The sequence below is a fragment of the Vanessa cardui genome, chromosome 5 (genome assembly GCF_905220365.1).
Source record: "Vanessa cardui chromosome 5, ilVanCard2.1, whole genome shotgun sequence".
Lineage (NCBI taxonomy): Eukaryota > Metazoa > Arthropoda > Insecta > Lepidoptera > Nymphalidae > Vanessa > Vanessa cardui.
Window position 1 is genome coordinate 13,970,401 of NC_061127.1, and position 17,197 is coordinate 13,987,597.

General features: G+C 33.2%; 1 protein-coding gene across 3 annotated transcripts in view; it reads right to left on the reverse strand.

Annotated features, from left to right (window-relative positions):
- The window catches only part of LOC124529772, a 146,937-nt gene that overhangs the window by 11,347 nt on the left and 118,393 nt on the right, over positions 1-17,197 (reverse strand). For all 3 annotated transcript variants that reach the window (XM_047103679.1, XM_047103680.1, XM_047103681.1), the window contains 3 exons: positions 14,236-14,299; positions 4,539-4,696; positions 4,151-4,255 (listed from right to left, as the gene is read on the reverse strand). In XM_047103679.1, the coding sequence (XP_046959635.1) occupies positions 4,151-4,255; positions 4,539-4,696; positions 14,236-14,299 (327 nt within the window). The remainder of the gene's footprint in view (positions 1-4,150; positions 4,256-4,538; positions 4,697-14,235; positions 14,300-17,197) is intronic.

Consider the following 17,197-nt stretch of genomic DNA (forward strand, 5'->3'; position numbering starts at 1 on the left):
AGTTACGAGTTCGCGTTGACAGACATTCGAGGGATGAACGCAATGATGAGATATTTGATAGACTTTTACAATGGACTGAAGTTATTTTTTGGACTATTATACAGGACGTTTACGCATAGCCTTAAAGATGCAAGCTCTCTTTATCATTGCATAGTATAAAACAAAGTGGTTTACTGCTGTCTGTCCCTATGTATCCTTAGATCTTTAAAATTACGCAACGGATTTTGAGGCGGTTTTTTTTAATAGGTAGAATAATTTGAGATGAAGATTGTTGTATATAATGCACGTATTATATACAAAATTAGCATACACATACAGCATTGCACCCGTGCTAAGCCGGGCAGGTCGTTAGTTCCTAATAAATTTTAAGTTTTACATAGAGAAGTTAAGCTTTCTCATGTAGCTTGTCTTCGGCTATCTTCAATACACATAACTGTTTTGCAAGACAGCGTTCAACAACGTTATTCTGTTAGAAGAAACTCGAAATTCACCAGAACGTGATCGTGAAATATCAGATGGTGTCATCTGATATAATTTAAAATAATTTCAAATGATTAATAAAAATAATAGCTAAGTGTCTTATCGGTTCATTTCGATAGAATTAACATTCTGGTCTTTGCCTTAATCATGAAAATGCATGATTTCAAAGGCCGAAGGACGGCCTCTCAACCGGAGCACTCACGATTGAAACAGTTTTGATTCGTGCATTACTTAAGTGAATGTTAACAGTACGAAACTTTCGTACTGATAAACTTAAAATTTATTCCAAAGAGCCGAGTTGGCCCACTGGTTAGAACACGTGCATCTTAACAGATGATTTTGGGTGCAAACCCAGGCAAGCACCACTATATATATGTGCTTAATTTGTGTTTAAAATTCATCTCGTACTCGGCGATGAAGGAAAACATCGTGAGGATGTGTATAATTTGATTGAAATTCTGCCACTTGTGCATTTCACCAACCCGCATTGGAACTGCGTGGTGGAATATGTAAGCCCTCTCCTTAATGAGAGAGGAGGCCATTAGCCCGGCAGTGGGAAATTTAACGGCTGTTACTTTACTTTTTTTATTCCAAATTAGAAAACAACTGCCTCAACTGCAGACGTATGCTAAGAACCAGACTTTACAGACAGGTGAATATCTTTCGACGATTGAGTCAATTTTATAACGTAATGCACAATTCAAATCTTAGTTACATTACCCTCTATAAACTCAATACTAGTTCAATAAAGTATATTTTGATTTCAAGCCCAGGCGTATCAAAACGGCAACTACCGTAAGTCGTTTTCCAACATTTTATAAATAAAATACGTAGTGTGTTCTTACAGAATGGCACAGCTCGGTTCTATCGTGGAACCTAATCGTGTGAATCATTTGCCAATTAGCTAAACCTTATATTATAAATGCTGTCATGTACCTGTAATTACGATCATAGCTTGTTTTTAGTATTAACAAGCTATAATAATTACAGCGCTGCTATTTGGAAGTACGATAATTGGTGAGCGGGTAACAGCGGCTTGTTTGCCCCTTAGAAGGATAATAAACAGCTTGTGGTAGGGTAAAGGTTATGTATGGGAGCTGTATGGTTTTATTTTATTCATTGGCATCAGAATAGTAAGATCTTATCTGCATATATTTTTATACTCTGAAGATCTGTCGATGTCTAAAGAAACTGTTTTTGGTTGTTCGATAAGTCGTTTTTCTATAATGTGTTTTAAAATAGTTTTGTCGTTCGATTGTGAACGGTTCAAGATATCAGATAAGATATAGATAATATTTAAGTTGCAAATAAGTATTTTTGAATAATAATAGAATTACAATTACTAAAACACAAAACAAAATTAAATTCCTTTACAATCCACTTACTCTATTAATTAAATTTTTATCTTAATCATGAATATATTGGTCCACTGTCTACCATGTGAGCCTTGAAAGGGTTAACTTGGCTAGCATATTTCAAATAACATAAAAAAATCGTTTTATAGAATTTTATTTGGGATATTATCGATTTGGCATTATAGAAACTGTTTAATTGTCTTACACCAAAATGAATATAGTATAGTAAAAACGCCAATCGCTTCTGCTCATGAAATAAACAACAATGACTCAGTAAATTAGCTTTTGTGCTAGAATCGATTGTGGTATAACGCGCAACACGATTACCGTTGACTCGAATGACTTTCTCAAATCTTTTGCATTTGCTCAGTTTAGTAATGTGTGAAAATTCTAGCAAATGTATTCGCAAACAATGACCATTTTTCATAATAACTGTATTTAAAGATAAGCTTGTCTAGTTAGATGAGAACTCAAAAGTTAAACGGCTAAACGTTAGTATGAAACCTGCATGTCTATCAAACTGATAATATAACCTCCAAACTTGCTTATCTAAAGGTTTTTTTTTATAATGTGCGGTTAGGCATATGACTCCACTCCACCTGAAGGTAAGTGGAAATGGAATCCAAACGCGAAGACGACTAGTACGCACAGCAAGAATGAGCTGCACTAGTCACCCTCGCCATGCCGGCCCACAAGACTTCACGCCTCGTTTGAAGGCACCCAGGTTATAAGAGGAGGGGAACACGTGTGCTGGTAAAAAGTTCCATTTTTTGGCGGTGCGACAAAGAAAAGAGTGGCCAAATTTCTTTGTGCGAATATCTTATATTGGTATGGTATGTGCGGTATCTTTTGGTCAGATAATAAAGCCGTACTATTATTGTTTTATTTTTGTCATATAACATTTTTGTTATCTATATCTTATTATCATTTTCCAAGAGATTTCCTGAAGTGTATACCATGTCAATATCGACCAACTGTAAGATGTTGGTGAATCAGCCCAGGGCGGAACAGCAAATGTTTTTTCAAAGAATAGTCGCGGGACAAGAGACGACAGTGATCTTCTGATATAGAAAAACGAGCTGAACATTATAAATGAGACGTTAACACTTGGAACAGTATCGAGTACCGACAGTGCGCTTGTTCATACCGAAGTAGCTTAATCAATTATAAACACATCGATATTTTAAACGCCTGCACCATTATAATACATGCTCGCTATTGAACATCTTTATCACTTCACTCTTCCTCCATGGTCGAGTAGTATGTACACCGGTTTTCATGTGTAGGCCACTCCGAGGTCCCGGGTTCGATTCCCGGCCGAGTCGATGTAGAAAAAGTTCATTAGTTTTTCATTCATTATATTGTCTTGGGTCTGAACTTTTGTGGTACACTCGTTATTTCTGATTTTCCATAACACAAGTGCTTTAGCTACATACATTGGGTTCAGAGTAATGTTTTTGATGTTGTTCAATATTTATTTATTTTTTTACTGACGCGTTGAAGTGAGATGGCCCAGCGGTTAGAACGCATGCATTTTAACCGATGATTCCGGGGTTAAACAGGGTTTATAATTCATCTCGTGCTCGACGGCGAAAGAAAACATCATGAGGAAACCTACATGGGTCAAATTTCATAGAAATTCTGCCAGATGTGTATTCAACCAACCCGCATTGGAACAGCGGGGTGGAATTTGTTCCAAACCTTCTCATCAAAGGGAGACGAGGCCTTAAACCAGCAGTGGGAAATTTACAAGCTGTTGTTGTCGTTAATGGCGCGTGAATTTTTTAAAAGGAGCAAATTTATGATTGGTGATATTAGTGAACGTAGATCTAGCTCCGATATCTCCAATGATACTCAGCGTGTGACTTGGATGTTGCGTTCTATGTATATGATTATAATTACATTATCCATTCCGATCTTCACACGATACAACAATACATTTTTTTCTTGTCTGTCGAATGTGGTACACGAATTGTTTTTATTATTACATAGCAATTAGAACTGAACTCGTATTATTTTACCACTTATCTTTAAGGAATATAGCAATTAGTAAAATTGTCTGAACTTAGATTAGGGTACATGCCTCAATATAGAATTATTGATGGAATCGTACTTTATAGAGAATACAATAATTGAATGAAAAGTTGGAATAAATTGGTAAAATATCAGGATACTAAATAGACTAAACATGTGGATATGATCGTCTCATCCCCAAGATCATCTTCTATATAGAAAAGTGGAATAAGTGCGATCAACCTTCAAATTTACATAGGTCATTTCATCAAGGTTAGGTAACCATAAAACATTGAACTTACCTTGGAAACGAAAGCCTGAGATCTGCTCTAAGCTTGGTGAGTAGTTCACTGGGTGTACCGAACTGACGCAGACTCATTTCCTCGCCAACATTAAGACAAGGATTTCTGAAAGAAATTACTAGTTTCTTAAATATCTATGAAATTATAATAGCATTTAATAGAGTATTTAGATATTCATATTAATAAAAGTAAAGGCATATCTAGACTCAAATAGTATAAATACTAAACAAATGTTAAGATTTTAAGGTTTTAAGTTGTATCAGAAAGCTTTGAAGTCACTATATCTGGTAAATTTTAGAGTTTTAAGTGAAGCGTATAGCAAAGGCAAATTAATTTGTTAAATGTGAACTTTGTATGATTCTTTTGTCGATTGTTAAAAGGAACTTACCTGAAATCTTTGCTACCCGTGATGGGTAGCGTCCTTGATTTATTCGGGTCTTGCCCCGGGTCTAGGTCGTATAAGCTGCCTGTTCCCGTCTTCTTCCCCCATTTCTTCAGGGAAGTTGCATAGTCTTCGGGGTTATATATCGGTGGTCGTTGTTTGTCCTGAGAAACAAATAAATATTTCATCTTAAGTTTTCAGTCGATTTCCAAGAACTAATTTCTCTTACAGCTATGTTGTGATGTATTATGATAGGCAAGACCGATTTCAAATTCATATATTTTAGTTATAAATAATATTGGCGTCAATTGAAGGTCATATTTGTACCAATATATTTAGTATGATTATATAATTTAATATAAAGCGACGTAAACACGTCTTTTTGCTAGTGATAGTAAGTGTTCACCATCTGCCAAAACGATGCAACACTGACCTTGAGGACTAAGACCGGCAAATCGGCTACCTGATGGAAATAGTTCACCACTGCCCCCAAAGTCAATGACTTTGATAATATACTAAAATGAACCATTTCTTACAAAATTATACGTTACAAATATTAGGACCTAAGATGTTATGACCTTTGTGCCCGTATTAACATTGACCTTTCAAATCAGAACACAACAATACTAAGTACTGTTAGAATACATAATAAGTGGGTCCTTCACAAGACGAAACCTACCAAGTATAATGTAAACAAGCTTAAAAGAGATTTATTCATTATATTCTAAAAATAATCTTTCTAAAATAATCCCAAACTATCACTCGAAAGCATAATATTTTAACAAGAGCAATCTTATCGAGATATGCTTAGAATGGCTCATTAAATTATTTTATATTCGTGTGCAGTTCACATCAAAGAACCGTCATAAGTCACTTTCGAGAAGTTATCTTTTAATTAATAAACGAGTTATGGTCATAGTGTTAGCGTTTTTCCATCCTTATATAAATTACATATTTTTTAATGTATATTTGTTTATATGTGAGTCGAGATGGCCCAGTGGTTAGAACGCGTGCATTTTAACCGATGATTGCGGGTTCAAACCCAGGCAAGCAACGCTGATTCATGTGCTTAATTTGTCTTTATAATTCATCTCGTGCTCAGCGGTGAAGGAAAACATCGTGAGGAAACCTGCATGTGACAAATTTCATAGAAATTCTGCCACTTGTGTATTCCACCAACCCGCATTAGAACAGCGTGGTGTAATATGTTCCAAACCTTCTCCTCAAAGGGAGAAGAGGCCTGTAGCCCAGCCGTGGGAATTTACAGGCTGTTGTTGTTGTTGTTGTTGTTGAATGTATATTTTGTAAATAGCTTTGTTGAGTCTAGATTTTCCATCTGATTATAAAAACGAGAGACATACATCGTCAATGATGACCTCCGTGGTCGAGTGGTGTGTTCTCCGGTTTTCATTTCATTATCATTTAGTTTTCTATGTTGTCTTGGGTCTGAGTGTTTGTGGTTTTTATTTATTTATTTATCAATGATGCTTGGTAAATATATAAGTGAGCCAGTGTAATTACTGGCTCACTTATCCTTCAAACCGAAACAGAACAATATTAAGACAATGCTTATGCAGATTATGTGATGAGTAGGCGTTACCTATCAAGACGGGCTGGCACAAAGTCTATTAAAAAATAAAGTATAGAGGTATAAGCCGCTAATAAGCCCCGCTTACAATCGGGCCATACATTATAAGATTTAATATATTTCTTTTATCATGGCTATACCATTCGAGTGTCTGTTATAGTCAACAATGGGATCTATGACAATACTAGTAACTTTGTGAAAGTTTTACTATAATATGTTTAAGTGTGTGAAAATTAAGAAATTGTTAAATCCACATATAACAAATGTTGATTTTAAACATTGTTAAAAACGTTAAGAGTATATGTGAACAAAAACATTATAATATAATTACACTGGTTCAAATGTATTACTTTTATAATTACGTGTTAATTATTTTGCGTAATAAATAAGGCGTATTACTCAACACAAGATTACATGGATGATAACAAAAGCGTGGCGTTTTCATTAGTTGATTTTAATTTATTTACTTACAACAACAACAACAACAGCCTGTAAATTCCCACTGCTGGGCTAAAGGCCTCCTCTCCCTTAGAGGAGAAGGTTCGGAACATATTCCACCACGCTTTTCCAATGCGGGTTTGTGGAATGCACACGTGGCAGAATTTATTTACTTATTGTAAATCATATTAATAAATATCCCTGTATAAATTAAATAGTTTTCGCTCCCGTGTTCTCGTGCGTAATATATAGGTCTTAAAATGGTCTATGTTCTTCTTTGGGTACAATATTACTTCATCAAAATCGGATCAGCATTTTAGCCGTAAAACCACGATAGATAGACATGGTTGCTTTCGCATTTATAATATTAGTGTATGATCTACTTTCTGCATGATATACTTTACAAAATTATGCAGTATTCAATCGCTTACAAAGCCTACTTGTACAGAGTAGATTTATATTGATTTTGTAATATAATAGTGAAACATACAGATTCCACCTGCATACAATATTATAATGTTTATATATATTTTTTTTTTTTATTTACGTCATTAACGATGGTTATAAAGGTATATAATATAGGTAACAATGAGTTAAATATGCATGTATATACAAGTTGTAATTGACAATTATATTTAAAAAAAGCCTTTGATATAATACGCTGTGTATTACAAAATCTTTTTAGACGACTTGAAAAACTAAGGTTTCTCAATACTAAATTTTTCAAATTTGTTTCATAAAATGCTAGAATGTATCATAACTGTGGTAAGTTAGTCGAGTTTACCACTGTTTTAGTAAATCTTGATAATAGACGATAAACATCTTAAGCAAAACAGGATAACTTAATAATAATGCATCTTTTTAACATCCGGATCAAGACTCCAAGTGCGTCAAGATTCTAAGTATAACATTTGAATACAATTTTTCTAGAAAGACGATATCACTAGACATCACATGCAATTAATATAAATTGTCACATAAAAGTCGAGAAGAATTTATGTCGTTACATATTTTAATAAAAATTCTTATTTATAGTAGAAATTTACATAGAAAAGACACCAGATTGAGTCATTAATACGTATGAATATGTTAATAACATATTTACGTGCCGCCATCTTTGACACGATGGAAAGTAGTGACGAACGAACGCCTTGTTTTTTTCCAGCAAAATAATGTTATGAAATAGTTTAACTATAAATTCGGTGTGGAATATTCGCCTTTAATTTTTATATTTTGAATGATAGATGTTTTCGAATAATATGATAAGTTTCTAAATTATACTCTGTTCCAACCATAGGAGGAGAAAAGCCAAATAAACATTTGATAGCAAATCGACGCGATATCATTGGTCGAGAGCTTGATTTATCTATGATATTCAACGCATCTGTTATCTTGAATTTTGGAAACATGGAACTCATTATAAAAAAGGAAACTATATTTATAATTATGTCCAACGAAATAAGTAACTTCTTAGCAAAATCAAAAATCAAAATAAACTTCATTCAAGTGGGCTTTTACAAGCACTTTTGAATCGTCATTTAACAATGAAGTGAAGCTATCACCGTTTCGGAAAGTATATTCTACCGAGATGAACCGGCAAGAAACTCAGTAGTTACTCTTTTTCAACATTTAAAAAATACAATCATATTAGTTGAATACAATTAGATATGTATGTAATGTATCCTGCCTGGAGTCAACAGGTATTAATTCCACGCTTTTTTATCATCTACATAATCTTGTATCGAATAAAATGCCTTTTTTACCAATGTATTTTTTACAAACGATTTGAATTTACGAAACGACAAAGTTAGAAATGTCTGACCAAGAACACAGTTAACCGAGGCTTCGTGTACTTTTTAAAAGAAACATAAGAGAATATTACTATAACTAATCAATACACATAAAGAGCTGGGGTCTAAATAACAACATCAAATAAGACAAAAACAAGGAACAATTAACAATTTCACTAGACCATTCGGCTGTTATATCATGTTACATTAAACATCAACTAACGTTATGTTTATAACAATATATTTGCGTCCCTCTTGCGTCATAATCCATTAATTTGCTTGTATTAATGTTTATGAGAAACATTAATGGCACTATTGTTTTTTAGTCCCAAGATTCACCTGTGAACATTTTATTAATTGCCTTACGTTTTTGACAGATGTATTCCGCCGTCATAATGCTAGGCTTGGCGTAACATTTGCAATCAAAACACGAATAAAACGAGAGAAAGGTTGCCATCATTAGAATAATCATCATAGTTAATTAACAGAGAACATTGTGGTGTTGTTTTGAGATTTCGAAACTAATTACAATAGAGAAAAATCATTTTAACGATTTTTGATTTAGGAGTTGGTGTTGTTGTTGGGTAGTTGGCATATTTGGATAACTCATCGAATTGAATGCGAGGACCTTGTTTCGATTCTAAGATTCTTATAAGTTCCATCAAGATAGTAAGTAGCTCAGAGTTAACAGTGATACGCCCGCAGCTTGGAAAGCTTATAAAGGCGATGGTCTGCGTCTGCTTTTTCTTTCCTTTTCTTGACTCGTGTCCGGTTGTTCTTCCATCTAACAGAGAATTGAGGAATAATGTGCTTAAGTTGGGCCAACATTTGTACACCATTAGGCTTCAACATTTAAAGGAGGGTATCCACAATAGAGATTCATGTATTTGATAGAATACTACTATACTAAGTGGTCGTTGTGTTATTGGAACATCCAACTATATAAAAGTCCGTTCCATATTCAACAAATAATTTGAAGCTTAAGGTACTTTCATTATTAAAAGAAATGTATGTATACGTATACGTGTTTCGCCAAGTTTCGGAGTTTAACTTATTTTCTCCGACATAACGAAGATCTACCTAATTTAGTCTGATTAGAGGCACAAAATAATAAATAATTAAAATACTCTGTAAATAGTTTCATTAACAAAAAGTCAATTTATGCAATGCAAATAAATAACTTAGGACATTTCGTTACAATGATTATAAATAAAATGATCTAGATACGTTATCTCGCGAACATCTAGACGAAATCAATTAAAACGTCACTCTAATAGCGTTTAATGGTGAGGTCGTGAACACATAAACGTAGATTACATAACACATTATTTACCGATACGAAGGGTCTTGTTGGACAATCAATCGTACTGGCATCTCTTTCTTATTTGCTTTCTTGCTCTTAGACTTTTCTATCATAAAACAGGCTAACTTATTTCAATTGCAAATAAAATATCTACATAAACAATCCTTACATTTACGTATTCCATACAATTTTCTAATAATTCAATGATAGTGAACACTACTCATAGTTTTTGAGTATTATATATTTATTTATAATAACTATTCCAGTTACTTACAAAAATCTAATAGACCGGGAGATGATAATGACAAAATATTTCGTCATCTGTACCAGTTTGGCGGTTTTTCAGGGGTCTAATTACGTAAATGCAAAAAGGAAAATGATGTTCATAGCGCTCGCACCGGCGGCCCAATCGCGTGGGCTTTCATCGAACACGTCGGAAAAATAGCAAGTCTCAAGCATATTTGTTCCACAAAAATGCTTGTATTTTCAGATAGTCGATGTATATTTTTTTTTCATATTTAATAACGAGAAAACTCGAACTTATAGCGATATATACATTCATCTATATCTTTATACTTATAACCAGACATTCAAATTATCATCTGATATGGTATGAAAGGTTTTTATTGATACATTTATTTCGCAGATTTTATATTAACTCGTCTAATATAATGGATGTTTATGTATTTAAAAAATGGCTTTTTATAGGGATATGGTTACATGATTTTCAAATGATTCCAAAAATATTTTCCAAATTTTTCGGGCTATACCCAAAAAAGGCGAAAGATTTATACGTTTTGAAGGGAAACCAGAGCTGAGATGGCCCAGTGGTTAGAACGCGTGCATCTTAACCGATGATTGCGGGTTCAAACCCAGGCAAGCACCACTATATATATGTGCTTAATTGTGTTTATAATTCATCTCGTGCTCGGCGGTGAAGGAAAACATCGTGAGGAAACCTGCATGTGTCTAATTTCATCGAAATTCTGTCACATGTGCATTCCACCAACCCGCATTGGAACAGCGTGGTGGAATATGTTCCAATCTCTCTCCTTAATGGAAGAGGAGGCCTTATCTCAGCAGTGGGAAATTTACAGGCTGTTACTTTACGTTACTTTTTTTTACCCAAAAAAACTTCCTTTCTATCTTTTTCAAGAATTTCCGTCAAGTTTGGGCTATAGGCAATTTTTGAAGAACTTGCTCCGTTTGTCGTATCGGAGTATGTGCAAACGCTCTTAAGCGGTCAGATCAAGACATTGTACATAAATAGTCATTACGGAACCAGCGCGCTGATAGCCGAAGTCTTTACGACGGTCGTGCGATGCGGTCGTAAATGTTTCGGGCGGACAATAGGGTTTTCATTATATATAAACAATAGTTCTTGTAATGTTGACTAGGAAGTTTTGCTTAAAAATAATTGCTTGAATAATGACATTCATTTTACTTCACCTGATTATCGGTAAATTTCAAAAGCCTTCAGCTCAAAATTAAAAATTGAAATGCGTATTCGTGACACTGTTTGCCATACATAACGGTCAATAATTGTAGAACGGAGTTTGAATAATTTTTTTTTTATTTTAACAAAGTTCTTTAACTCACTCGACTCCTGATTTTGATGAAGCAAGCATTATGTGAGAATTATATCCATCAATGGATGCATTTGTTTTCAATTTTTGTAACTATAGATTTAGTTTTTATCTTGGCTTGAATTTTAGTTACTTTTGACCTTCATACTTTCAATTTATTTAGCTATTCATTTTTAATATTAATCAGCTGCAAATTTTGCCTCACGAAGTAATGAAGGCAATGGGTCTTTTGTAGATTTATCAGCAAGGCGACAATAGGCAGATATAACTCAATAATCAGTCCAAATAAGTTGCAAAACCTACTTTTGGAAATTCTGATTTCGAATTTCGATTCTGAATCGCCTTAAATATAGTTCTCATTGACAGTTTGTATGTGCTAAAGCATGGTCAATTATCTTTAGAAAAAAATCACAATTTATTTCTATAATAGAGTAAATGTCGATTAGGAGTATTTTACAACAAAACCGCCTTTGTAAATTGACGACCATTGTCAACTAGATTTAAAACAAACATCTTGGCTATACATCGACTTTAGTTCAAGGAATCGCATCATACCATTACTGGAGCGGTTTATTTAATCAGATATACAAAGAGACGATAAATTCAAAACTATAAGGACTTTGTTAGTGTATTATTTACGGAACGCCTTATGTGATACCATTATCAAAACTCATTGGTTAAAGTACAATTTTAGGTGGAATTGAGTAAAAAAGACTTTGCTACCCATAGTTCATTTAAATCAAATCAATTTTATTAAAGTAAACTTCACAGTGAAATGTTACCTTACTTAAAAAACTTAAGTTAATTTTAATTTCAACGGTTTCAAGGAATATCCAACCTGTGTAGGCATTAAAGTTCCTAAACCAAGAGCAGTTTATGTTTCCTTACTCTCATAGTAATCAGCCTCATTGTACTTTCCATGTCACAAGAATGTAATAGTTTTAAACATACTGGCTTAAATTCATCGATAATTTTTTTAACAAAATTAAAACCTCAAATTTGACCTAATTTGAGGTTTTAATTTTGATATGCAAACTTTTAGTCGTAGATTTGCAAAAACTAAATTAAGATTGTTATGCAAATAACAACAACAGAGCCTTGTACAGGAAATCTGTGAAGATGTTAGTAAAAAAAATTTATTTGTGTGCCAGAAGTCATAAATTTTTTGCTACTAGCAATACTCGTACTCGTCTAAATTAATCGTGTCTTTAATGACAAGCCTATTTATTAATTAGCCATTACTTAAAGTTAAATTTAATCGGTTCAAATATTAATTTCATAATTCAAGCCTTAATCGCTTGTCGTAATGCGGGAATTGAAATAGTATTTGACTATGTTTGTTTCAAGGAAATTTTGCTAGCATTCTTGCCACCATTCCACGCAGTAATTTTTTATAGTATGGCTTGGCGGACGAGCATGTGGGCCACCTGATGGTAAGTGGTCACCACCACCCATAGACAACGGCGCTATAAGAAACATTAACCACTACGTATGTTAATCTAAGGTATTTTTTATCCTTATTCCTACTTCGGTTGGGATAGATTATTAAAGTTCTTTTTTTATGGTATAGGTTGGCGGACGAGCATATGGGCCACCTGATAGTTAGTGGTCACCATTACCCATAGAAAATAAGACGCTGTAAGAAATATTAACTATTCCTTAAATCGTCAATGCGCCACCAACCTTGGGAACTAAGATGATATGACCCTTGTGCCTGTAGTTACACTGGCTTACTCACCCTTCAAGCCGGATCACAACAATACCAAGTACTGTTGTTTGGCAGTAGAATATCTGATGAGTTGGTGGTACCCAGAGGGGCTTGCACCAAGTAACTTGATTCATTGTTACCTTTTTTATAACTTAGAATAAAAAAAAATAACTAAAAAGTAATTAGCCTGTCATAAAACGTTAATAAAACTCATTACACACTTATTAAGAAAAAAAATCGATCAATACTCGCCTTTCGGCACGCTACTTGGGAATGGATTATGAAATTGGTATTAGAATCTATTAAATTTACCTGACAATAACGGTTTTGAATAATCCGCAGATAAACGACTTAAGTACGTCGTAGCTACTATTCACGCGTTACAGCCACACAAATTAAAAAATTATAGCGTTTATTGCATGTTTATTATATTATCATGAACTTTTCTGGCATGACTTTTAATTTTCATTTATAAATTTCTAGGTGTCGGCTGGTTAGTGCGTTAGGTCGAACGACAGGTATTGGGTATAAAAAAGTAAAAACGAAAACAAATACATTTAAAATTTTGGTCATAAAATAACAACAAACAGGAAGATAGAGGGTTACTTTAGCATTATTAATATTTAGTTAAAATTACTGTAAGAAATAATTTCCCTGCTGGTAGTAACTGGTGCTGGTTCGTTACACCCAGAAAATAGAGAGGATACTGACATCGGTGGACATTGAAACACCCACAAATCTCTGATATAAAGTTTCAATGTTGGTATCTGTTAAGGTATTCGTAGAGTTTGCTCTGAAGGATCCAAATGGGATCGAAAACTGCTATTATTGAAAGTTTCTCTCGGTCTTCGTCGACGTATCAATTTGTTCCATAAAGAAAGAAGCATACCCACTGACTACCACTTTTATCAAATTATTTTTTGTTCCATTTGCTGTCGAAACGCTTAGCCCTTGGAGAAGTGGTGCTAAAAGATTCGTCAAAAGTATAACACCTGGCCTCGTTGCCTCCACTGGTGACAGGAGGGCTGGTTCGTTTTTTGCCCAGAGGATCGGAATTGCGATTCAACGGGGAAATGCTGCTAGCATTCTTGCCACCATTCCACGCGTTCAAGATTTATACAGTAACTAGTTTTAATTCATACTTGTATATATATTTAAGCATTTAATGTTATTAATTCTTATGTTAATAAATGATATATTATACTGACTACCCAAAGTTAAACTATGCCTTTTTTATTTTTTTTTAGTTCATTCTCTATAGTAAATATAGTGACATGATTATGTTTATACCTTCGATACAGGTTCCTCGCTCCACCCTCCACAATTGGCCATTCCTTCCAGTAGTGTCAGCTCACTGTAACAATAAAAAGCATTTATTAAATACCATTCAACAATACAGTTTTTATCATACAATGCATACTCCGTATTAAGATTTTGACTTGAAACAATATCTTCCCCGTGTGCGGAATATATACGCTTTTGAAAGTAATACTTGAGTACGTAATTCGTTAAACATAAAAATACAAATTCTTATGAATTATTTAAATCTGTTCTAAACAGAGAAGGCTTGGAATTACAGGCTGTTGCTTTTTCGGGCCCATGTAAGATAATATCTACTAAAATATAACTAAATTCGATGACTATAATTTACTTTTTGATATACCTATGTCGTTTTTTTTTATTTCTTAAAGCATATAAACAAATTAGGTATTTCATGCTTCTCGGAAAGTAATTCACGGTCACGGTCGATTTCTCTGGGGTAGACGAAACATCTGCCCCTTTTGTTCCATTCATAATGATAATAGGTATAAAGCGATTAAAAGAGTAGGTATTTGATACACTTGACTTCAGGGGGGCAACCTCTCTAATAGTGTTACTTAACTCTACTTTAATTAGTAACAGACCTTGTTTATTAAGAGTACTTTGATTTCTTCATATCATAATTACCTTAGTTCTCTGGTATATACGCTTTATACCGTAAATGAGTATATAATAAACGTAATGAAATAGCATAATATTGTTAAAAATCTATTTGATTGGACAAAACCGATAACATTCTATATTAAAAACAAATGTAACACATTTGTGTTGTCTTGTATTATTATAAGAAGCAGATTAAACCCGACTTACAAAAAACAAAAAAAAAAAAACAAAATCAAAGTACAATCATCAGAAGCTAACTATTTAAAAGTAAGCATAAAAAATATAAAAAAAAAATATTTATCTACATTTTTAAAATTGGTTACATTTAATAATATAAATGTAGAATTGATAGACAATAAGTAGTTACTTAAACAGCTATACAAAGCCAGTGAATCATAGCAAATCCAGCAGGTGTAGTCGTGCCGGAGTACCGTACAACTATAAAGCATATTTTAATGTCGCCACAGATACAACAAAGCATACCTCAGACCCGCATCGGTGCGAATGTGCACAGAATAAAAATATAATGCCTTCGTCTGACGGGAATATTGATATCATAGATAATTCCTTTTGTAAAATATTTCATTAAATACCGTAATTTTTAAGCGTTCGAAATTAAAATTTTAAATATTCGAATTGAATTATAACTGCTCTGTAAATAGATACCAAATAATTGAATGTTTTTTTTTTTCGAAAATAATTTTCATTGAATTTAATTAATAAAAATCATAAATCAAATGTCGTATTTATTTTAGTGCGAACAAGGAAAACGATCGATCGTTTCTACATTTTTTTACAGGCTGGCTATATTTTTTCACGAATAATAAAATTATGATCTAATATAAAATATTATATTTAAAGAAATCAAATATAGGAAAATTTTCGTTTGTTTTGGACCAATACTTGCACTGACATACATTGCGTATGTATGTCAGTGCAAGTATTGGTACATACATCATATGTATTTATTAGACTATAATTATTTTAGAAAGGTTTTTTTAGATTAGATTCGATATATTTCTTTCTTCTTATAGTTTCTAGATTATAGTTGATCAAGCACGTTTCAAAATCTTTTCAAAAACAAAACCAAAAAATTGAATTGGATTATCTCTTTTGATAGGCAATTGAAAGAGAAATTGTCTTGCTCACTGTTTTCTTTTAATTTGATGTGAATAAAACAATAAAATTATCACGATTGTCACTCGATTATAGTGATTTAAATCGATTTTAACAGTTACAGCCAATTAGAGCAAATTAAATAAATTCGAAAATTACAATTATTATGTCTATAAAGTACATAAGTCGTTGATGTATCGACTACAGATTAAGGTTTACAAGGTAAATTATATAAGAAACGATCGACAAGACTTCTCTGTTAAGGAAAAAATCTATCATAGATTCCTAAGAAAAAGTAAGGTACAGGTTTTTTGTCGGACAGATTATTCTAAACGCGGTTTTTATCTAGTGCACGATTTCTGACAATAAATATTTACACTATAGATTTAAGTATCGACTGGCTTTTGTAGAAAATTTTATAACTAGGTAAAGTATTACGTTTATTAAGTAATCCTATAGCTGAAATATAAACTAACTAGCGACCTGCCCTGGTTTTGTTTCTTTACTAAATTGTACATAACAAGTTTTATATACAAATCTTCCACTCGTACCAATCTATCTAATAAAAAAACTGCATCAAAATCCGTTTCGCAATTTTAAAGATCTAAGCACACATTGGAACAGACAGCGGTAAGCGACTTTTTATACTATGTAATGATATATGCGTAAAGAGCAAAAAATTAAGTCAAATATATAACAAGAGTTAAAAAATATTTGCGCGAATAACTTGCAAATCTATTATTTATCTCGGCTTTGGAATTCCGTCGAGTTCCGTTATGCGTTACAGACTTGACCTACCGCATTCTACATTTACACCTCGCTTTCATTCCAATGATTACTTTTGTTGCATTTAATAATCTTTAGTTTCCAAAGAAAACAATAAGACAACCTTCGCGTGACCGGCAATGCTGGGTTTATTAAACATTATTTCTATATGGAATTCTACTAGCATGCTCGAAGTACCCACTTCAAAAATTAGCATGCTAGTAAAATATATCTTGGTGTATTAATGTTTACCCAGGGTCAAGCCGAGATATAGCCGAACCTGTGATAATGTAATGTCCGAGAGAGAACTGTTGGACAATAAGAAGTCGAGCTTGAAATAACTCATATTTTGGATTTATGGGTTTATATATCTAACCAGTTATACGTCATATGCTTTTATATCTTATATTTGCCCGCTTCTTAATTACAGGTACCGTCGCTACTTCTG